Consider the following 25,269-nt stretch of genomic DNA (forward strand, 5'->3'; position numbering starts at 1 on the left):
TGTGCATGTAGGTTTCATCAATTGTTAGAGATATTTCTTTGGCACAGATGTCTCTTCCGCTATATTCAATTTTTTATCATCGGTTTGAATGTGACATGTCTGCATTCTATAATATAAGCACGTGTGCGGTGACGCAAATCCTCTTGCATTGCAAAAGGCTCGAAACAGTGCTGGATAAATGAATCGCGTATACTAAGTGCACTGTGTAAGACCGCGTACAATCTCTAAACTCGACGCAAGAGAATGACATACGAGGGACGATAAACGAAATAATATAATACATTCGCACAACACGTTTGAAGGTACCTTCAATCCTCCTACGCAATGAGATAGAATGAGGATGTCCGGGAAATCACAATTGTCCCTGTGACTAGTAAAGATACGAAAGAGACAGGCACGTGGAAGCCAGGACGCATGCGTGTCGTGTTGCTCCTGCTGGACTCCGTAGGACAAGTCAGTCTGCATCTAGACTCCGGCTCGCGTAGGTTTTGTACCAGTGCGTGTACGTGACGAAAATTAAACGAGAATTAAAGAAAAATTCACGAGACTAATAAATATGACAATAATCACTGCTGTCTTCGTCCCATGGACCGTATGGATCTTCGTCACATTGGTGCATTCATCCGAAGGTAAGTGCTCACCGTATTTTTTGTCGCAGTATATAAAGACAATTTCTTAGTTACGCGCCTAAGGCAATAATTATCGTAAAAATGTTTTGTGTCTAAATCGTCTTATTAAAAAAACTGTTAAGATCATCTAACAGTTAAAGGAAAGGATCTCAAACGTTAATAAAGGTATTCTGATCTCAAACGTATTTATCAAATTATGTTACATCTCAGCAAACACTACTTAACATCAACGAAAATTGAAGTGTGTTGAACTTTGCGATATGTGGAAAAAATAACGTGAGAAGTCCACTCGGTGAAATGCATAAGAGAACCACAATATCCAAATGCAAGCTCTTCGTATATACTATCCATTATGGTTATACCATAAATCTGACTTAACTCGACATGCCATTTTGCGAAACTTTCTTCATAAAGTCATGCCACCATTTCAGTATTTTTTAATACTTTTTATTGTGATGCTCTAGTTTCGTAATATTGTAGAAGATATTGGAGTGTATGCAGTTTTTCTCGCAGTTATCATTGTTCTTGGCCAACATAATTAAACTTTACACTAGCACGCGTGTATATTATAAAATTAGTGGAAGAAAAAAGTATCTTTGCATTTAAGATGCATTAAAAGATGTATATTTACGTATCACACATTACGTCATAATTACGTATTTAATATAACTGAAAAGATTACGAGTTTATGTTATTGACAGATATTTTTTATTTGTGGATATATTTGAGGATATAAACCCTCGATAAAATACCTTAAAACAAATTTATCCATACGTGTGAAAAAAAACGTTCACGTAAAAAAACTATGCAAAAGATAAATTAAAAGTCACACAAGCGGAATTATCGAAAACTCGGGTACTTTAGTAAATTTCCTAGCATACAAAAACAAGGACTTAAATAACGATAAAACCGCGTACATGGTTAAATGAAAATTTGTGGAGTGCACATGGTGGCGTGACATAGAAGTATTATCCGCAGGAAAACGGAAAAAGCCTCAAATTTATGGAAGTGCTAATTGGTATTGTTAGAGGTACCGAGCGCCAATAATGGAAGTCGCTATAAAATGACATGGAAAGATGGTAGGAATAAAGCTAAATCGATGATTTATCGAATGAAAGATTGGATGGGCATGACTATTGGCCATTTTACATTTTTAAAGATGGTAACAAGAACAACGCGAATGAAAAGAACAAGTAAATCGTGAATAGCCTGGATCAATATTGTGTATATACTGTGTACACAGGTACCAGACGGTACGAAGCAGTGAATTTAAGATGCACGAACCATATGTTGGTTGGTTTACATTAATTCTGTCATTCGCTAAAGTGAATAAAAATCTAGAATTGTTTATTCTCGTAAATGGTAAGAGATAATAAATTTCTAATAATATGTCGGATACTAATAAAATTAAAATATTACAAGTTCTGTCGATAATTAATTATTATATTATTATTGACTTCTAAAATTTCTCTTATTTTTCTAGAGAATTATAGGATTTGGAAAATTATTGATTGATCATTAGAGTAAATAATAATTATCCTAATATCATTATATATACTACAATATATTATAGGGTTTTATAATAGTAATTATTTGATTATATAAATTATATAAATTGATTATATAAATTAAGTTGTATATTAATGATTGCTCCAGCAACAATCTAAATATGCAGATACCAATGTGTGAATAAAATAGGTAATATTCTTATCTTCTTAAAAACGAAATACAAACAATATATCTGTAATTTTACGAAGAAATATAAGTAGCATGAAAAATGAAATTAAGCGAATTAGTTTTCATAAAATCTCTTTCTACTGATATGTCAGTAGTAAATCCAGAATTTCAATCAGACGTATAACAATCGTGATTTCATCTCATTATATCCGGTGACTTAGGAGAGTAAAAATTAAGGTTTAAAGAGAGCGAGAGAGAGAGAGGGGGAAAGAGAGGAAGAGAAAGATTAATGTCTGATTCTTATTATTGCTTCGATTTCTCTTGGGAAAATTCTCTAGAGAATTAGTGACACGCGGTCGACGAATTGCCAAGATATATAGTAATGCTGGAAGGCTATCAAAGCATACAGCATAGGAACGACGTAAACTCAATGTATAAAATGGTAAATGATAAATCAAATATGATAATATGCTATATAAGGTACCTGAGGTAAATGAGGCCCAGAGTGTAATAAGGCCCAACTTGTCAAATTCATATTTAGAATGGTGCAAACGCATTAAAATTTTATACATACGTAGAGAATAAACATAAGTTGATAACGCCGCGCTAGCTATGCGCTCCCTGCGCCTTATCGCCAACGGCGCGGCGCGCGGCGCCACGATTGTCGCGCGAGTAGATAGCGACAGATACTGCGTTTTACAAAAACTCCTGATAAAGATTTTTAAGTTTTATCACATTTTTTATTTGTTTTAATTTATCTAGTACTTGTCTTTATTGTTCGTTTTTTAAAGTTTTCTAAATGTAATGTTTCGTTATTTTGTAAATTCCTTTATGTATTAAAGTTTTCGAAAATGTTTTTTTAAGGTTCGGGCCTTATTATATACTACCATATTTTAATAAAGCCCAAAACAGTCTTTTTTTTTAAAGTTATCTATAAAATGTTTATTTGAGAAAGATTTGTCGATTTATGTATGTTTTTTTCTATTTAGAATAAAGTAAAGTTTACCTAGTAATACCTACACGGCCTTTTTATTATAATTTATTAATTGACTGAAATAATTCATTTTTAAATAAGGTAGGCCTTATTTGCTTCCAGTACCATATATACGTACGGAAATTAATACAAATTGTTATTTTTAATCTATCTGTAATTGTTTCTAACAAAAGTTTCCTCATTTTATTGCTTAATAATATTCTTTCAGTTTTATCTATATCTGTGAGATACCTTTTATGCATAATATTTGTGTATAGTATCTTGATTGTATGCAAATGCTGATGCAACAACACATTCAAATTGATAGAAACATACACACCTATTTATTAATTACTGAGTTCTTTAGAATAATATCAATTTGAAAACAGGATACATTACTGCCGTGCATTATTATTTAAGCGATGAGCGTATAATGTACTAAATATAGTTTGCTTTAAAGTAATATTTGCGTGATATATGATTTTGCAATGCCATAATAAATGGAAGCAAAATTGGACGTGAAATAAATCGCGAATTTAATGTTTTGCAGTCTACACCGTAGAGTGATTACGTGATATGCAATTATTTCCCGATAACCGTGTCCGGACGGAAGGAAATATAAATGGCAGCGTGATATTTTATGTCATAATTTCCATTAGGATATCTATTAAAATGCTGCACGTTTGCATTCAGGTAGATAAAAGAATAACTGACTATACTTATAAATTGAATTGCATACAAACGTGATCAATTTAAATGTTTCTAGTGTGTCAAACGCGCTACATAGCAATCATTAATCGTAACTGCTAAAGCGTGTAACCCTAATCGTCTTATCTCGAGATGCTGTATCATTGTCGATCGTCGATTGTCGGTTTCCATGTGCATATAATGGATCAACACTTAGGATTGGAATGTTCGTGTACCAATAATTTCAAAACACACACACACACACACACACACATGGTAAATGATTGGAGCTTATGCGTTTTCATTATCAGCCGCATTGCATCTGTAATCAATCTTCTACTTTCCGCTTCACGAAGCGACATGAACGTGTAATTACCCGAGGTTACTGGTAAAAATAGAAACAAATGAGAAAGTAAGGAACCGTCATGTCGATAAGAAAACAGCATAAAATATCCTATTTATATCAAACTATAAAAAAGACTGAAAGAAGTTATACTAAAAAAATTTTTAATATTTCTCATAAATTTTATTCTCTTCTAATTTGTGTCTAACGGATACAAAGATAACTTATTTGTTACAAAAGTTTGATAATAATACGCAAATATTATAAATATATAAGAGATATTTCACAGATAAAACTGAAGAAAGAATTCCGTTCAAGAAGCCTATAAAAACAAAAAATTGCTGCCAAAACCAATTACAGATGAATTATATAACAACGGAAAATACAATTGGATCTAAAATCAATAATAAAATGATAATAATATAGAAGTATAACGCTTAAATGTTTATATATGCATGTATTGCATTATGAGAGAGTAGTAGTTAATTAAGGTCTTCTCATAGTTATCGCTTGATCGCAACAAAACCAGGCAGAGATTAATGAAATATTCGTGTTGTTAAAAAAGATTTACTTCCATGTAATCGGAAAACTCGCGGGCTGCATTCGTGCTAGGTAATTTCTTATTTAGTGACCCCAATCTGCCTAAGGAATGCGGAAAATGTAAGGCAGCTGTGCATATCCAGTCAGCAACAGCTTCAAACTTCATGTCACGGGCAGGCCTGCTAATTATTCCCTAGCACGCGAATAAGAGAAATTCCTTTCTCTTTCTCGGTGGGCAGCGTGTGCACACGATGCAAGCACGCAGTGTTATACAACGCGGGCCAATTTCCATTATGCAACGCGCCTCTGTTATGCAAATAGAGACGCGTGTCTGAGCGGGCGATCTCTTATGTGATGTTCGGTGCTTGGGCGCTTCTGAACATCGTTGAAAATTTAACTTAGCGAGTTGACGCGAACGTATCGTCAGGACGCGCAGTTGCGCCGACGTGCGGCGTCCTTTTTTTCTCGTCGGTCCGTCTCGTTGAATATCCGATGAAATCCCGATGGACAACGGCTCATTCCTGAACAAAGCTGAGCTTACAGACGACGCGTGATACAACATTAAATATTTGGTCAGTTTATTAATGCCGTATTAAGTCAGTTTGTAAGCTTATGCGTATTTTTTAGCAATTTTATAATAGGATTACAGTTTATACCTTTTAACTGATCGCACTATAGAGATTTGTAGATATGCATTGATCTTTTACATATACATATATTAAATTATTTTCAAAGATGAATTTATAAACTTAAAGTAGTTAATTAGAGAAAGAGGAAGAGAGAAAGAGATTTTGCTTCACTATATGCACATCACAGTTTATGTTGTTTATAATGTATATATGTAAACATCAATAGTGTGTTTAATAAATTTTCATAAACCATCAGAATGATGGCAATTTATTATGAAAATCATATATTCTGCCACGAGCTTGAATATGCTTATAAAGATAATACATATATACTATGTGATTAAATAAAAATACAATATATATCTCGTATATCGAATCATATATTCAAATTTTCTTATTAGATTTATTATAAATAATGTAGAGATATCTAATCATTATTAGTTTATATAATAGGTCTAGTAAAAGAATTTATATATAACAAAAATACGGATGTAAATTCTCATATCGAAGCTCGTGATTAAATTCTTATAAATAATTTTATCACTAATAAATTTTACAAAGCGCCCTTATTCAGTAGAATCAGTTATTTCGAAATGATTCGCGATGGTGCGATTTCGAAACTTTTGAGTTGCGCATGCAGTAGCGGATTTGTTACGTCATAAAAATTTCAAGGCAATCGATTGAATGAGAGGTCACGACGCATAGATACGTCCAAGCTGTAATCGAAAGTTTCGGATCCTCTTACGGAAATAAAATCTTGTTGCAAAAGATCGTATTTGCTTTGAAGGAATTACGTTTAATACGTGTGTGCATGCATACATACGAATGTTCAATAACTATTCTTACAGTAATATTTTCTCTTTTAGTTATAGTCTCTCTTCAATTATATTATACATTACACGTATATGACAAATAATATTTCTTTATTGCGATTGCATGTTTATAGATGTATTCACGGTTGTTTGTTACTTCCGAAGTATATCGTATGCTTGTATAATATTTTAGCGGAATTATATAGGAAACAAACATTACAGAGAATTATGAGAAATATCTTCTGATGAGCTTGTTTAGCGGTGAAATCAACAGGCGCAATCAGAAAATTAACTTGGAAAACTTTTCCAATGGTTAAGGTAGTGGTGCGCATTCGGGGAAATTATTATCAATGTACACACCTCGCCGGAAACTCTATGGAATCGAACGGTCGTTAAAGTTAAATTGGCTCGCTAATTAATTTCCACGCGGTTGCCCGTCCAATCGCCAATCGGCTCCTGTTCCTCGTACAGCATAGAACCTCCATTTCTGCCTTGGACATTGTTTTCAAAATTACGTAGTAATCGACATTACATAATGTCTATTATTAATAAAAACCATACGTTTAATTGATTTTTAGTCTCATTTTATAGTATATTATCTATATCCGTGCTAAATATTCTTATACATTACATAAATTTGTGAGAAAATGCTAGAAGAGACATCTCATGCACAGTATTTTTTAACAACTTCGTAACAGTTTCGTCTCTCGAAAAGTCAACAAATTTGAATAATATAGAAGCCGTATCAGCTAAAAGAAAAATGTTTTATTCTTATAATTAAAGTCACTTAATTATCCGCAAAAAATAATTATTTTGATAATAGAAAGACTTTTTAATCATCTTTCCATTCAACACTGGCATCTTTTATTTAGAAAAAAAGTATGTAAAGCATCAAGTGCGAACATATTGGTTTCCAATTGTGGAATACTTTTAAGCGGAGGTCGGGAGGTGAGAAAAGCGATTGTTTTCGCGATAGATCTGAATTTTTATGAAGATTCTGAGGTCAGTCCTGAGGACGAGTTGTGCGAACTTTGCCAGGTTGAAGCGACAAGGATGATTGCGCACGGGAAGGAGGACAATTCGAGAAACCTATCTGGCTAGCATCAGCCACCGCAAAGTGTAAAACGTCAGCTGCAAGTGCTGTTTTGCGCGCGTCCAGATTGCCGACACGGCCGCAACCGCCGACACCGATTCTGTCTCTGCAGTTCTAGTGCGTTTTCATGCACCGATACTTGTACCGCTTTTAAAGGCCTACAAAGAGTAGAGGCATTTCCTTCGCGTATATCGTATGAAAAAAATTGAAATTGATGAGATGAATCGATTCACAATACGTTGAGTTTAATAATTCTTTTCAAGATTGCTACAACGCTCAATTCTTTGCAAGAGATATATGTACATGTTTAAATTATTAAAAACAAGGAATATCTATAAGGTAAATGGCTTTCTATTTAAAAGACCAATGTTCGAGTTTTTATAAAAAAATTTGCAGTTTGTATGAAATCGGTACTAGTAATTAAATAATTATATCATCTTATATACTATATCGAGAATAATTCTTATTTTGATGTAAAATAAGAATTCTTGTCTTTAATATATAGCTATATATCAATCAAATTTAATAATTTCCTAATTAACCATAATTTCAACTCCATGTAATAATATTCGACGAACATTGTACCTATTAATAGAATATATATGACTTCCTTCCTATAAATTACACATCAACACGCATCAACGCAAACATACAAATGCACGACTAAGCTCGAAGAAGGCTGAATCTTTAGTGACTACGGAAACGGAAACTCTTTGGTGGGTTGCTTTCCGAGCCATTGTTCTTAGCACGAAAGGGAACGCACAAACATTGTACGTGGTGAATCAAGCTTTTCTCGTAATACGAATTTCGGATATATTCAGCAGAAACGAAATGCGGGATTTTAACATTAAGCGAGGACTGTTAACTTATCTATTTGCAATATATACCTACATATATTACACTATTGCGATGCACGTAGGATTTCCTTCTATATCTCTTACAATTGGCATTGCAATAGCCATGTAAAGAACTCAGGATCAGAACATATCCGCAATAAAAAGCTGTTTTATTAAATTATTTGAGGAGAATTGAATTTCTATTATCGAATAATTTTTTATTCTAAAATAACGCGAGATAGGAGGCTAATCTACAATCTTTTTGATTCATCATTCTTTATAAAATATCTACAATTGTTTCCTATGAGATACTTGTTGATGAGATAATTGTTTCCTATTAGATTACTATATAGAGTATATACAATAATTTTTATCTCTTTTATTTTTACACTTTTTAGTGTCTCTCGATTTTATTTAAAAATATACTAAAAAACGATACTCATTTTTTATTATAGATTTATTATTATTGTTTAATATAATCACACAGAATCTATTTTGAAGTGTCTTACGTCTATTGTGTTATATAAAATATTGATGTGGAAGAGGTCCACTCTTCCAGGTTTTCAGCTTCTTGAGGATCATCGTCTGAAGTTTCCGAAGCTTGTCGGATCTTCGTAGGGTCGGTTATTAACTTGTCATAGAAGTTAAGTTTTTAATCTTTTTTTTAATCAAGTGTTACAACATAACTCGGACTCTAAATATGTCATGCGCATCATACTTTTAATCTTTAACATTATAGAGAAGAGTCAGAAAATCAACGCGGCTTCTTATCGGATATCTATGGACTTGTGATTACTCGTGTCAGTCGTGTCGGTGTTGAATTGTGTTTGCATAGTGGTGTAATAAGAAAAGATCTATTTCTTAGAGGAACGTACGTAGTACGTCTTGAAAAGGAAATGTCGTGATTCTCGATAAGTAACAGCGAGAGTCTGGCGCGAAATTTAAGCTATTACTCCAGCTTTCTCGCAAGAAAATCTATCTTCTTAAGAGTAGATTTTTTTACTCTTTTATTAGCAGAATACGATGCAACCAAGTATAACGATAATATAATCATTTCGTTGTTCGTCTAACGTCTAGCTTATATACTACAATGAGTAGAATCTAATTACGAATATCTTTTTCTGGTAATTTTTCTCTTATCGGCTAACATCAAAATTATTTAGAAATATCAAATTATATATGTATATATATATATACATATATACAAATATGTATGTCTTTCAAGTAAGAAATGTTTTTATACTCATTAGAAATCATTTATATGCAAGTTTTATAAGAATACGGAAAAGATTAGTTGCATGCGCATTACAAGCTACTTTTACGAAAGAAACATAAACTAGGGGATATCTTAATAGAACTTTCGCCGAAGAGATTGCAGTAATAAGTTATCGAATTTTGCATCTTGAATGATAATGCGCCGTATATCAGATTACGCTTTTTGTTCCTGAAAGCGGTATTATCATGTAATAAACTTTCCGGCTTCTTTTCCTGAGTCGTGAGATATGCGTTCTCATCGTCATCGCCGTTCAAATGCCATGTAACAACATCGTGTAATGTGTGCGACTGCTATTTCATGATGACGAGGGCTCAAAGTTTCCCTCGTAACACGTGACACAGCTATGCAACCATGGTGCGCGTATTCATTATGTGCTTCATCGTGAAGAGAGTGGGGCGAGAGGAAATTATGCCTTGTGTCTCCTTACGCCCCAATACCTCAACGAGTGCCAGCGCATACTTACGTGACGTATAGAAGACGAATAGCTGTTACAGTTACGGCGTTACAATGAATTAACAGTTACGATCTCGCTCGCAACCGTATCATCTAATAGTATCTCGTATCTATTTCGAGCGTATCGCTACACGCTTTTTGGAGAACATTCAACCTTACTTTTAGGGATGCCCTTCGCCCTTCGCCCTTCACATTTAGGGATCTGTCAATTGTCTGTTGACCAGTCTCTCTCCCCTTTCCTCCTCTTTCCGTTTGATTATTCTCTTCTTCCGGTCTCGATCTCCCCTTGACACCGGTGCCGTTACTCTTTCGCCTATCGCCGTACGAGACGTTAATCACCCAGCAAGCAGATCGATCAGCGATTAATGAGAAACGTCGACGATGTGGAGGTGGAAATTTACACGGTCCGTTCTGCCGTTGCGAGTAGGGTATCGTGATCGATTCGGTATCCTTGGCACCTTTCGGAGCACGAAGCGCTTGAAGAAGGCGAAGCGTAAAGGAGAGCGGAAAGTTGGGCGCGGGGAATTAGGAGTATTCGAAAAAAAGCTCCATTGCTGTAATCCACGTTAACCTTTCCGAGGCCTCGGACGAACTCTTTAATAAAATATGCGAGACTGCCATGGCGGGAATGCCAAGAAGTATCGCATTCAGCAACAGCGAGCACATCGTCCCAAAGTTTCACGGTCTGTCGGTATCCGCGGGTAGAAACTGTTTGACATCTCGGTGAACTTTTCCCACTCCCTCTACCTACGGCAGATATGCCCGAAGTTTACTGGCAATCCTAATGTCACGATAATATTTAATGGAACTCTATATCGCACAAACGGAACGTGTAACGGTGGTTCGAACCCGACCGCGCGGCGCATAACGCGTGAAAAGCATTGTTGCGCAAATTAAAGGCCGTACCAACGCTGAATAAGCTTGATTTGCGAGAAGCAATGGGATACTGAATCAACTAAAATGAGCGAACTGTTTAGTAATGGCAAACAAAGGTATATTGGTCTATGTTTATCGGATCATTATTAGATATTAGGAAACATTAGCGGAAAGACAAATCGTTACCGTTAATTAACGCGGTTATGTTATTAAGTATGCTTACGACATATGCTCCATGCACAAGAAACTTTACATGCATAGAAACTTGTATTATTGCGTACACAGCCGACTAATTATTAGCGTATAATTGCTTGTTTGTACTGTTTTACGTAATACCACGCTGTTTCAAAACACAGTACTTTACCAATAATTGTGTACTTAAGCTGCACCGCGATTAGAGCTGAGAAATTAATAATAATTAAGTTAACTTAACTCGCGTTTACATATTTGATACGCGTTCTCGAAATTAATTAATAACACTTTTAACAAAATCAATCGTATACGATGTAATAATTGCTATTACATCATTGCCTTCAAAAATGATTTTTTTTCTTCTGAAATCTGTAATTTTCGATTAAAGTGAATAGATAGAATGGAAGGATTCAGATTTCACGCGATTTTAGATTAAAGACCGCACGACGATTATAGGTAGAAACTTTCTCGAGGTATCTTTCTCTTCTTTTTGAGTCGAAAGATCCTCCGAACGACTTTCTTGCTAACGACCGATTTGAAACGATTGCTTCATCGTCCACGACTATGAATGGGCTACCTAGAAGAAGACAAAAGTCGCTTTTCTCTCAAATCTGCTCTGAATGACATTCGGGAACGCTGAGTGAAGACTAGTCAGCCGTATTTTCTATACGACGTTAGATAATTTATTTTTAAGGAATATATAAGTATTTTAAAGTTACGTATTGTAAAACATTTAAGTTCGATTGATGATAGTGATTTAATTAAATTCCTCCGTTACAGGATTATCATCTTAGATTTAACGTAGATATAATAGGAATAAATTTTTATATTTCTCATTAAATAAAAATTTATACTAGATGTTTTAGCTATGCTGAAAGTTGTCTACAGATATTAATTATTTGGAAGTAATTCAGAAAAATACCTAATCAGTGTCAAATATCACTTTTGTCAATAATTTCATTATCACCGCATTACCTCATAGGATGAAAAAACCGCATTAGTCTCAAATACGATAAATTAGATCTGTGACGAGTATTATTTCGCGCGAGACGCAGTAGTTACCATTTCTCCAATACCCTCGATCTAGCAATACTTGGTATTGATCTCGCTATGCAAATATCGGACGCGAACGATAGGAAAACTTCTTCACTTTGCCCCATCCCTGAGGAAAATGTTGTTCCTGCCGTTGGAAATACTCCGATCCATTGCGTAGCCTGCTTCTGTTCGGCTTCTCCGCGTTGGACGTCGATTTCCCGTTAAGTTACTTTCGAAGATAGATTATTGGCCGGGATACAGAAGCAGATATCAGCTCTTGGATATCGGAATATTCTTGGCAAATGCGCATACGTACTACGTCTTATTCTTCCCTACGGATCTTCGTTTCCTCCTTTATGAGAAGCATTGTTTTAGCACATAATAAAACCGCTTGTTATTGTGATATCCATTTAACAAATCATCCGATGTAGACAAATAGTGTTCAGCTTTTATAGATACTTTTAAAATTATAAAATAAATAAAGTAAATGTATAATAAATAATTTTGTGAGCTTTTTCATTCTTTTCTTTTAAATTCATTAATGCCCCAAATGTAATTTTTGACATATTTCTTACGAAAATTAACCAAATAAGAAATTATTGACGTACTAAATCCATTAATAAGTCAGTGTGTTTGTAATATACCTAAAGTAACGTACATAAATTTGGATTAAACATTACATCTAAATTTTAGCGGCTAAACATTTATTACTTATGGGATTACTTTGTACATTCGTCAGCCAGCAGCTAGCTCTTGCATTATTTTAGTCCGATTAGTCGTGGTCCATTTTCTCTAGCGACCGCATATATAAATTGCGCATTACGGGACAGCAAAAGGAACAAGACAGATCGGATCACGTAGTTAAAGACGCGGGCGTTGTAATGCAGAGGGAAACGGAGGAAAAGTGGGAAAAGGGGACAAGAAGAGAGAAGGCGCAGACAGCGCTATGCGTAGCAGGGCTCGGATTGCCACGTTGGCTGTTGTTCAAACAGTCTATCCGACAATAAAAAGCGATGCACGTCTTTGCCGGGGAAATCCCCTCGCTTCCGCGACGTTCAAACGGGGGGGGGAGGGCGGGGGGAGAACCCCGAACGCGTGGGCGGGGGCGAGCATAGGGGTAAGGAACAAGCAGAAAGCTCGACGACCCGCGCCCATCGTCGGAGCTTTCCGCTTTCTCGCTCACTGTATCTCCCCCCTCATCCCACTTCTCGAGTCGCGTTCCTATCTTGTGTTTCTTCTTATACCAAACTCTCTCTCTCTCTCACCCTCAACGACTCTCTTCGCTCATACTTCCCCTTTTCCGTTCCCCCTCCTAAACGACCCGTCTCACGAGTGGTCGAAGGAAGAAATGTGTTTGTGTTTGGACTCTCGCCAGATAATCTGCGGCAATAAATTTCTGTGTGTATAGTGCCATGTGATTGGTTTTATCTCTTGTGCCACGGCACTCACGCCGGGCTCGCTGCCCGACGGTATACCTAACCCTTTACCTCGATTCGTGGCGAGAGCTACGATAGATAACCGGAAGGAAGGACGATACGGCATGCTGGAGGATGGTCGTTGGTGCTCGAGAAGAGTGGATAGGTGGCTACCTACCCGAGAAATCAACCCCTAATTCGTTTGCCGCGTGGGAATCTACTGTGGACCGGTTTCCCCTTACCGTCCGTGCCACGCGGGTGTATGCCTTGAATTGTAAGCGGGCTCTCGTCTTATGCCTTCGGGGTGTCGGAGGCAGTTTCAAGTTAAGAACGTCTCGTACGTTTTGTATACGGCGTTTATCCTGCCTCATCCAAGCCGCTGAAGAAGCTTCCCTTGCTCTTATAACTTATAACTTTTCAGCATCAGCATTCACTAGTGTCGTCACACGTGAATAGCTGAGATACCAGGGAACGTATCAGCTGCTACGGTTGTTTATGCAATATATCGGATGTTTCATAAAGTTTGCAACTTCGCGGCTCTGATTATATTCTTTGACGAATTTGTAACCGGATTTTCTTTCACCATTAAAGTATAATTAGGAGAGATTGTTTGTAATACATTAATGCATTAATGTATAAATTTAAAGATTTGAGAGAAACTGGAATCTTTAATTTATACTCGTTTGCCCGTATATCTTCGACAAATATCGGTAATGATTTTATAAATAGTATTCGTTTCAAATTATTATTTCTGTAATTACAAATAATTGCTATATTCCTTTGACTTTGGAAATACTTGTTGAAATGCGCGCCGACGCAATCATCATAATTTTACTCTTCTATGACTATCACCTACGTTTTCTCAGAAAATGTGTTACGTACTTCCGGAAGGCGATATGTCTTACGTTACGTATGCAACATGCGATTTAGCTATTCTGCAGAAACCAGGGCTCACCTCTAGAATTCCTTTACAATGCAACCATACTGAGGTAACATCGAAAAACGGCCTGTTGCATATGACTGTGAAATATATCAGCCAGCGTAAGAAGTACGTTATATCTGATGATGGAGCATTTTTTGAACGAGAATTGAAATCGCTATTTCCTGACGTAGCCGAACGAAATAAATTTATATCACAATTACACATTATTATTACATAAAAATTCTCCATATTGACTAATAATTTGAAGATTTTATAGACAAAGCCTTTGTTTATTAAATATGTGTATATTATAAGTTAATCTTAATATTATTATATAGATTATAGATATTCATGATATTACTATATTATTTATCCAGAATTTCATACGTCAGTTTTATTTTTCCGAAAATAGTATTTAAAACAGTCACAATATTGGGTGAACATACTTTGTTATATTCTCCTACTAGTCCGATTTAATTAAAAAATTCAGACCCATCGCGACTTACTCCGCAGTCTTCGCATCCTTCTGTACAATCAAGAGAGTGATCTCTGATGCTCCTAGCAAAGGGAACCTTTGATTGTTCCTGGGCTTTCGAGCAGTTGCAATTACATCGCGTTACAAGCGTAGTGTCACGACTCTTCAAACAGCTATCCCGTATTCGTCACGAATGCAACGCGTTCTCAGTCTCGACAATGAGTATATCGCCGTATTACAGACGTATCTCTGAAGCACGAAGGTCTTTCAGGTCGGATTGAAGACGCGCACGAAGATACTCTCGCATCGCTGGATAAGACGACACGATATCGATCCGGGCGACGAGACACCCGGAACTGTTACAATGATTCGTAGATACGGACGCAGTTATAGAGTTTTCCGAACGTAGACGCGGAAGTCCGAGAAAGTCGTGTTATTTACGATGTATATAAAGCGCGATCGCATATACGGCTCATATGGATTATCCGCATATTCGAGCCAAACCAGCGCGCTTATCGTGGACGTTGTTTCGCCATATCTGGAACTGCATTGAGGCAAAATGGAGAGGATTTGCTTAAAACACTGCTAGTCAGGCCCAGCTAGTCATGCGAATGTAGAGAGCTTAACCGCCGACGAGAAGACTTCAGCGTTTTATATTGTAGTAACGAATTTTTTTCGAAGCATCATATATGAACCGTCTTCTAATATTCTTAAGGCCATTGCACGTAACAAAGATTTAGCCATAATCGTAAGGCCGTAAGAAAATAAACCAATCACAGTCGATTATTCTTCTCGCGCTCAAAGAATAATCGAGTGTGATTGGTCTATTTTCTTATGGCCTTACGATTGCGACTAAAACTTTGTTACGTGCAATGGCCTTTAGCTCAATGATGCAAGCAGCATTTTTAACAAAGTCGGAGTTTAACAGAAGAGGGGGGAGGGGTTTATACGCGAACCTATGCGATAAACATAATGTCGGCGTGGCACTAAGCGCACTGCGGCAAATAATGTTAAATTCATAACGATAGAGCCATGTTAATAGCTATGTGGGCAGGCAGCGTTTGGTTTAACGTTTTGTTATAACCACTAAACACAGAGTGTATATTGCGTCTAGATAGAACGTATCGCAGTTATTTCAGTACATTGTACTGTATATTATACAAACCTGTTATACATACAATCCGTAACCATTTCTGGAACTCGATGTAAAAGCGTTTAATTGAATTCCTATCGAGAGGAGTTGAGCGTTCAATTCTCTTTTGGACACAAACAATATCGTCTTCGTCTTTATTTAAAAAATCTCTATTATTTTTGTAGATTTATATATTTTTATGGCGGAATAAAACTTTCTTCTTTTGCGTAAACTTCTTTTTAAAATTTTCTCGTTTCGTCTAGTTCAGATGCACATTTTCGTACCGATATCTTCAATGAACGGGCAATAAAAGCATGCATCGAAAAAACGATAAAACGACACGTATTTTAGACTCCGCGAAGGAAGACTAACAGAGGAAAAGAGATGGAGACGAGGGAGAACAGGAATTCGATCTGTCTACGGGGCTACGTCGTTTCAAGCAAAGTGTATTCAAAGTGCCCAAGCACAGAACTTCCCCAATCCCTTTCCCGCTCGTTGTACATAGCGTCCTGCAGGAACTGGCGGATGTTGGTACAGCCGGAAACGCTGTGCACGGTTGTCGAACGTAGTCGCACGATGGAGCCGAGGAAAATTGATGCTCCGAGCCGTTCCGATGTCGGGATCCTGAGGGGAATGGTTTTCGTGGTGTAGCACGAGTCTTCATATCGAAGGATCTTCACTTTCCTCTGTTCTTTGCCTACGTCACTTCCTCAATCTCCTGACAAGTCTTCGTTAAATTCATGATCTCTCATTTAACGCACCACCACTTTGCGGATTCAATTATAATACCATTCAGATACGGTTACATCATATATATTAAATGTCACGATAAAGTCTCATGCACTTTTTCATAATTATATATATACTTCTTGACGTTGTTCAAATGTTATCTAAAAAAAATTTTATTTTATTCTTTGTTTCAATTTTCGCACAACTTTATAATTTTTAAATTTTTAACAAACTCTTGCTAAATCTGAATTTAAAACTTTGTTACACTCTGATCTTCTTAAAATTAGCGGAAGAATAATCCTGGAAGCTTAATCAACTAAAGTCCCGCGTTATGCAACAGTTAATAAAATATTACTGCTATTCTTTTCAACGCGATTTTCAAGATATACTATAACCGCGATAAATATCCTATACACGTCAAAGAAGAAAAGTCGTACGTATAGATACTTTTAATCGTTGGCCACCATCCAGTCTCGACAGCAACGTAACGTTTCCGTCTTGGTACAGAGAATAACGCAACGAATGTCATTGACTCTTGCGAGAAACCAAGTGCTTAGTGGAACGACGTTAATGCGTCGACGTTGCTCTTAAGCTGCCCCGGTTCCACATTTTACGCCACCGGTTTCGTGCAATCGACATCTTCTTTACTGCACGGTCTTGTAATATTTTATTCCGGCGCGACTGGTTCTCGGTACATCCACATTCCAGCGGGAAGAATTATTCGATAGAAGAAATTTGTCTCGGGTAGCGTACACTGCCACTACCGCCCTGTTCCGGCGAGACACGTTAAATTACATCTCCCCATTTCTTCCTTTCTTTTGTTCCAACATGCATGTCGCTCCGGTTAGGTCAGCTACACATATCAATCTTGCGATATATCTATCTATCTATCTATACTAATATATAAAATCCTTACGGGTGGTGTATGTTTGAACGTTAATAACTTAAAAACTATTGCACCGAATTTTTACCACAAGTATATGAAATAGGGGTAGAATTTTCCGGGGAGTGCTATAGGGTGTGTAGTTTTTCGTTATCTATTTTCTGGAAACCGATTTCTTTAATTTTTTTAATATTTAAAAAATAAAGAATTAAAAAAATCGGTTTCCAGAAAATAGATAACGAAAAACTACACACTCTATAGCACTCTCCGGAAAATTCTACCCCTATTTCATATACTTGTGGCAAAAATTCGGTCCAATAGTTTTTAAGTTAAAAACGTTCAAACATACATCACCCGAAATGTATGTTTGATTTCTTCCTTTCTTTTGTTCCAACATGCATGTCGCTCCGGTTAGGTCAGCTACACATATCAATCTTGCGATATATCTATCTATCTATATATATATATATATATATATATATACACATATAAACGCTTCCCTTTATAGTAATTCTCATTGTTTTGAATTTACTCAAGCGTTATTCTACAATATTAATTATTCTCTTTTTTCTCATCGTATTAATCCACTTAGCTCACACGCGTCAGCTTTTTCAAAATTGTATAAGACATCCTTCTCACCATGTACGAAGGTTAGGCCACCTACCTATTAATGGGATTTACACTCGATCCATAGACAAGATTCTCGTCCTTGTCGAGGACCGTTAAGTCTCAATGCGCGCGCGGTAGATGGTCGTCTTACGGGACTAATTTTCGCCATGGGAGAAAAACGTGCGGAGGATACAGAACAAATGCTTAGATCGTCATTCTAATTCAAAGACGCGCATTCCCGCGGCAGCGTTTCGTTAACTCTCGACAATCATAAAACGCGATTCGGGAACGCTCTAGGGGAGAGCACTACTGTATAGTTCCTGGCCGGCCGTCGCCTTGGAAAAATATTCGACATCTAAAAACGGAGCGGGCGCAGGCTTCCGTAGAAATCGGCTCTCTCGCGTTCTACGTCTTCGCTTCTCTCCATTATTATTTTACCGTTCGACAGGCAGTATCGACATACACGTACCGCGTACGTGAGAGAAACCCTTTCACGTTGCCGAGCTCTCTCACGGTGCTTTTACTCGATTTAACCCCTGCCGCCGACTGCCTATCCGACAACGACCGCTGGTTTCTCTGCAGCAATAATGGCCAAGGACAAATCATTTCACTCCGCCGCCATTATCGTCGATGCTACTGTCGACATTACCGATATCGTCGTCAGTCCTAGCGGGGACTTTCGGTCGTCAGCAAAGAGGCTTTACCTCCTGATTGAACAAGCTCTAAATCGATCTGACTCCGGGAATTTCCCAAGCAGCGCAGACTTCAATTTCAAGCGTATATTCACTTGTTGCCGGATTACTGTCCCACCCCTGTCGTTTGAAAAGTTATACGTCAACGTGAATTTTGAACTTTTCTTCCGCGGGACTATTCGTCTCGTCGTCATACCATATTGTCTCGGAGCTCTGACATTAATCTCGATGTATTTTCGATTTCTACAACGTGATCTGGCACTGCACCGTCCGGCATTAGCGTTGTCGGGCTCGCTATAATTTTGTTGTCGATAATAAATCTAAATGCCCGCTGCCGTACGTCGATTGCGATGAAAGCCAGGATTTACACGGGCAATAAAATCTCGCTTCTCGAACGGATAAACGTCATATTGCACCGAAGGACCGAAAGAGTATAAGATCGCGAGCAGAAGGGTGTAAGAATGGAGCGTGCGCGCCGGGAGAAATGACGTATTGCGGTGCGAGGTCGATCAAATTACGTGTATACCGGCGAGAGTAAAGTGTAGTTTCGCAGGGTCCAAGAGAAAAAATTACGTTGGATCGAAACATGTTACAGTATCCAAAGTTTACCAAGAGATTCTCCGATAAATTCATCAAATTGTCATCGCTTAAAGAGAAACGTTTCAAACATACAAGGTTGTGACGCTACGACTCTGACATACATCCTTAAGAGATCTCAGATAAGTTAGGATTTAATTTTGCCACGTTTAAGCTGTATCTAATCCTAATTTGCAATAGTGACAATAATGTACAATAATAATATCGAGAGCGATATAAATCCGTTTCTGCGATATTGCACCGTGCGCGTGCCATATTGTGGACGGTGCGGAAAAGTTCGCTTTAACGGTTTTATATGAGTTTAAGCTTTAATTGGTTCAAGCGATACCAGCAATTACGGGCACGCTTTTATGTCACCGCGGAATTTACAATTGAATCGAAAATTGTTCGTTGAATCCAAGTTTCTTGCTCCGATTGTAACGATGTCCCGTATATCTCTGAGAAAACAAGGTAGATTGCGGACCTCAGATAAACTTCTACTCCGGGAAAAAAGTAAAAGCGTGCGCGATAAATACAATGGACGGTCATGCACGGGAATAGTTAAAAGTTAATGCACCGTAATCATAGCATGAAGATTGCGTTTGGGCTGCAATAATAACGCGACCCAACGGCGAGTATTTCAACCGGAATACTGCAAAAGAAATTGATCAGTACGTAATAAATTGAGTTATTGCAATCACTTGTTTAAAACCCAGAATTTTACGATCGACGGTGAATTTCGGAGTTTTTTTCACCTTTTTATATTTCATCGGAGATCGAAATAAATGTTGAAAATTAGTTTGCCAATATTACGGCGGAATGATCATTATTATGCTTTATAATGGTGAGCTATCGAAATATGTGTCAAGTGGATGCAGTGATATCAATGTATAATTTATAGGATTTTGCATAAGTGCCAACATGCAGTAAAAATAAGTCAAGCTATTTGAGATCGATTTATTTATCAATTAATGAAAATGAGAAATTAGGTCATTTCATTTAATTCATTTAATGTGAAGTAAAAATTTTAAATAATTATTTCAATTTAAAATTCTTTTTATGAGACTTTTTACTTATTTTCATGTATAAAAAAAATAATTTCTAAAACTCGAGTTGCATTATCATCGAAATATGACTTAATGATCATGACCTTAATGATCATTGCTACGATCATTATCAACAAACGAGAATAATCGTTGAGTCATAATGAGAATGAAAACCGAATTAGTGCTTAAATCAAGGTGATTTAATAGTGAATAAACTAGTAGCGTGGAATGCGAGTTTATAAAGAGGTCGATTAGAATGTTATCAGCAAGCGGCGAGTTGCATTTGCATTCGATGCAATTGACCCTACGCATGACTGACTACTCGTTAAGTCTTTTCACATTAGCAATTTGCAAATAGTTTGTTCATCTGTATACGATTGAATGACAATTAGTTCATTTAGTTGAATATCCAATAAGTTAACATATTGAGAACATTTTCTGCAGTAGAAGAGTTTTCTGAAATATCTAAGATGCCTTTTAACACTAAATTTTAAAAAGCTTAGAACATATTTATTTTATAATCAACGTAGTATGCTATTTTTTATTTCACAAAATCTTTATATGCATATTTTTCAGAATTGTTATTTTACGATTGTTTAAAATCATAGAATTTTAATTTGAAATTTTGTTGCTAATATCTGCAGTTTTATAATGTAAAAATTTATAATAAATGACGGACTCTCTCGATATTTTGTTCAGAAAAATTTTACTTTGTATTTGTATCCGTAAAATATTATTCGTGCCTTTCGAGACATCTACGTTATATCCACCGGTGCGACGCGATCTGTTTACGCAGAAATACGAGTCCAATGATTCGATGCGGAAACTCGTTTGTCGAAGATTGAGAAAACAGAGATGCCTCGTTCCGATGAGGTGCGAAGAAGCCTGGGAGACATTCAGACGTAAAGGGGTAGCGCTCGGTGGACGAGCAAAGGAGTGCGCGCGCTCGATTAATCTCGCAATCTGGATGGAGTGGCTATGATAGACTCCCATGAATAACTCATGAGCAGCGGGTACCTGCTTCCCATAGGGACATTCGCGTATAATTCAGCCACTTCATTTGTCCTCATTACTATGCCCGATCGTTACATAGAGCACGATTTACGGGGCTTCGAGCGCTCCGTCCCTCCCACACTGGGCCCTTCCCTCTTTTCGGTACACGAGGCACCTGTATGGCGTCCCTCGACGAGCTTTCGTCTAAAATCCTTTTCACGTGCACAGATGAAAATGCAACCGCGCTCGCCGCGTATCTTGACAAGAGGACGTTGCACAGCACGAATCTGCTTTTATGTATCTTGCGTGCAAACTAGATACGCGATACGCGATACGCGATGTAAATGTAAGCAAAATGTAATGCGAGATCTTCCCATATACTTCTTTTTGCCGTTAGCACATAAATACTTAGCAAATAAATTAGATATTAAAAATACGTTTTAATATAAAATTTAAGTTTTTGTTATTAAAATATTAATATAAATTTACAGCATATTAAGCTATTCTTTAGGTTTGTATATATATTTGAATTTAAAGAGAAGTATGAAAAGATTCTAATAGTTTATAAGCCGATTCTCACAAACTATCTACAGATGCGGTTAGGGCGGAATAGAGCAAGTACTATCATCTCAAAGAACAAGAAGCTCCTATAATTGCTTTGCACTACAAAACTTATAATCCGCATATTGATTATACGTATTCACGATCTTGGAATGTCGAATTATCCGAGTATTATTTTGCAACAGCGAATAGCAGTATATTACGTATTCATCCATTTAATTCCGACTATTGTTTTTAGCTGACCGTAAAACTCGTACAGAAAACTGAAATTTATGAATTCAAAAGTGGCCCACGAAATGCCCTGACGAGTGGCCCGTCCGGCAACGGGATAAATGGCTCTCTAGGGAAGGATAAAGAAATTTCGCGAGCCCATCCTGCATCCAGAATCCGGCGTTCGCTACGAATGGATTCCCGATAAATGGATATCAAAACGAGATAAGAAGGATACGCCATTGAGAGAATTGGAAATAAATTTCCATGCCGTTAAGAAACATATTGCATTCATCGCCTATATCTTCTCGCGTCTTCTTTCCATGGGCACAACCGCTTCGGCAACTGCCGGCGGTGGAGGAGCAGGAAGGAGAGGAGCTGCTACTGCTGGGTTACTTTCTCATTAAACGCAATGAGATTTTGAACTTTATAATTTCTTTACGTCGACATAAACTTTTTTACCTTGTTACTGACCTCTCAGTAGTTTCCGATGTATCCCGGGGATATAAGTGGCCATACTGAATCCAATGTTAATATTCGATGTAATTCCGTAGCTTTTGTGCCACGGTATGGAGTAATGAACCACGGGGAAAACTTTAAGATTGAAATTCTGCTTTCATTTGTGTAAGAACTTACATTAAATTAGGGGATAATTGCGATTGCACTGGAGCACTCGTATTCTACACGGACACGTTTGAAGAAAGATCGCGAATTTGTATACGTAAGAATTATTGACCTCTCTCGAGTGATATTTGATAAGCGGAAAGAGCAGAGTTATCGTGTGTTGCCTTAAGATAAAAATATCTTTTACCTTACAGCCGTTCCTTCGATAGAAACTTATTAATAAACCCTGCTATTAAAATAAAATAAGGTTGTATGTTATACATAAAGATATAAAAGACGTATATGTGGTTATTATACAACATATCGCAATTCAAAACAGACCAATATACGTAATTTATTTAAATTGCAATATTTCGTAATTTCTACGTAAATTCTATTCTGCTCGCCTCTATAAGATTTACTATTTATAGTTTACTTTTCAGTGCTTGTTTTTGCGGTTATCAATATACCATAATTTCGGCATGTACACTTTGGAGTACGTAGCAACAGAATTTCCTTCAGGGAGTACATCTTTTCATATAAGACTGTTAAGATATCTTTCATCGTCGCTTCCATGATCGCTGGCCGTTGATTTTGCTCGCATTTATTATTCGGGCTTAAAGGATCGGTCGGACCGATCAGCACGCGTAGAAAGCTATCGTGGTATTCCGTTTGAGTGCCGGTGATCGATTACCTTCTGTCCTGGCTTCACGGAGTATGCAAAGAGAGGACGGTAGGGGCTCGTGTGCGTGTACGCGCGTATCCGCACGCGGACGGGATGGGCGGGGGTGGCGAGTGAGAAGCGTGGATCTAACACCATTAGCGATCGCTCTTCGCCGCAACAGCTTGCAACAGATGATCCCGGGGTGCTCTTCTAGATTAGCAAACAAGGAGCCGGCACCGCTGCCACTTATCTCCCTGTAAGTGCACCATCTATTCGTTCGTAGGTTTACCGTGACTCGCTCGATTTTCGCTCGAGGGGCTAAATTAAACGCGCTCGAGAGAAAAGAAGGCAACGCGCAATCCCTCGTTCTTGCGCGAGTAGTTAAGGAACCGGCACCGGCCATTTTCTTTCCGTCACTCTTTCCACCCACCCCTTTTTTTCTCGCGCCGCTTTCACCGCGACTGCCATGCCTTCCATCCCGGATTTCTACGTCGCTCCAAAAACTGCACTGAGAACAGAATATGAAGCAGTATACGTTCGTGCCGCTTTAGAATGATGCGGCGTTCTGTTTTTCATTAGTCATTCCTGCATTCCTGCGATATATTTTGACATAATGATGCGCGGTATGCGCGTTATTTCAAATGATCTAGACTCGCTACTTTGCGGAAAGTCTCTTGATGCACGAGGCACATAAACTGTTCCTTAAAATGTTTTATAATGCTCAGTTTTATAGATGTATAAAAAAAGTCTCTATGGGGTAGTCGTATATTATATCTCTATCTTGTCAATATAATTTCGCACATCTACGCAGAAAACGATATCTCTGTGGAGATAAAGACGTAAGTTTATAAGTATAAATAAGAAGTAGTAATAAAAGCAAATAACAAGCAGTGCTCGTTTAAGGAGCACGCAGTACCGTGCACCGAGTAATTAAGAAACGATCGAATTACTGTGAGACACGTTGTAATATCGTGCGCATGCTGACACTTAGCGAATTGAATTAACGGAATTGGAGCATTCAAATGCATGCACACTTCAGTAATTCTGACATATAATATTCGCCAGATGTAACATGCTGCATAATTGTCCTCATATCAGCATACAATGCCTGCGATTTACAAGCGAGATGTGAATCGAATAATGTATTATATGACATTATTATACTCACGCTCATAGACTCGCGTTGCACATGGCGCAACGCGCGGATCGCAATCAAAAATTTTGTTCCCTGCATATTTTAAAATTATATACTTATATTTTTGGTTAGCAACATATTCTTTCGGTTTGCGACACGCACGTGAATAACGCGTGTCGATAAATTTCATTTCGCGTATATTAATTCGACATATCCATCTCGAGAAGATGCATCGACATGCCATTCTAGGGTGTGTCGGCATACACTCCCGTGGAATTAGAGCGTCAACCTCTTATGACATTGCGCGATATCGACTGCATCGTACATCACCCCATACGCTATCTCGAAGGAATCGTGTTTAAAAATGCATGCGACGCAATAAGGACGAAACAACAAGCGGGAGTATTTCGCTCGACTACCTAAATAAAACAGGCTAAGAATGTATGCAGCTTCCTGCACTCGAAGAGAACAGGGTAGAGAGTAATCTCGTCCATGTGCTATTTATGAAACTTTATATACGCGATATGCGCTATCCCCTTTTGTGGGCGTAATTGGGTCATATCCTCTCTCAAA

General features: G+C 37.4%; 1 protein-coding gene and 1 long non-coding RNA gene across 3 annotated transcripts in view; one reads left to right on the forward strand and one right to left on the reverse strand.

The window, feature by feature from the left end:
• Positions 1–25,269, reverse strand: part of LOC139771642 (uncharacterized) — a 118,554-nt gene that overhangs the window by 71,038 nt on the left and 22,247 nt on the right. The window lies entirely within an intron of this gene.
• The window catches only part of LOC139771639 (lachesin), a 172,255-nt gene continuing 147,323 nt past the window's right edge, over positions 338–25,269 (forward strand). For both annotated transcript variants that reach the window (XM_071704564.1, XM_071704569.1), the window contains exon 1: positions 338–629. In XM_071704564.1, the coding sequence (XP_071560665.1) occupies positions 557–629 (73 nt within the window). In that variant the 5' untranslated portion in view covers positions 338–556. The remainder of the gene's footprint in view (positions 630–25,269) is intronic.

The sequence above is a fragment of the Temnothorax nylanderi genome, unplaced genomic scaffold (assembly GCF_030848795.1).
Source record: "Temnothorax nylanderi isolate EJ_2023f unplaced genomic scaffold, tnyl_v1.0 TNYL_tig0042_pilon, whole genome shotgun sequence".
NCBI classification, from domain to species: Eukaryota; Metazoa; Arthropoda; class Insecta; order Hymenoptera; family Formicidae; genus Temnothorax; species Temnothorax nylanderi.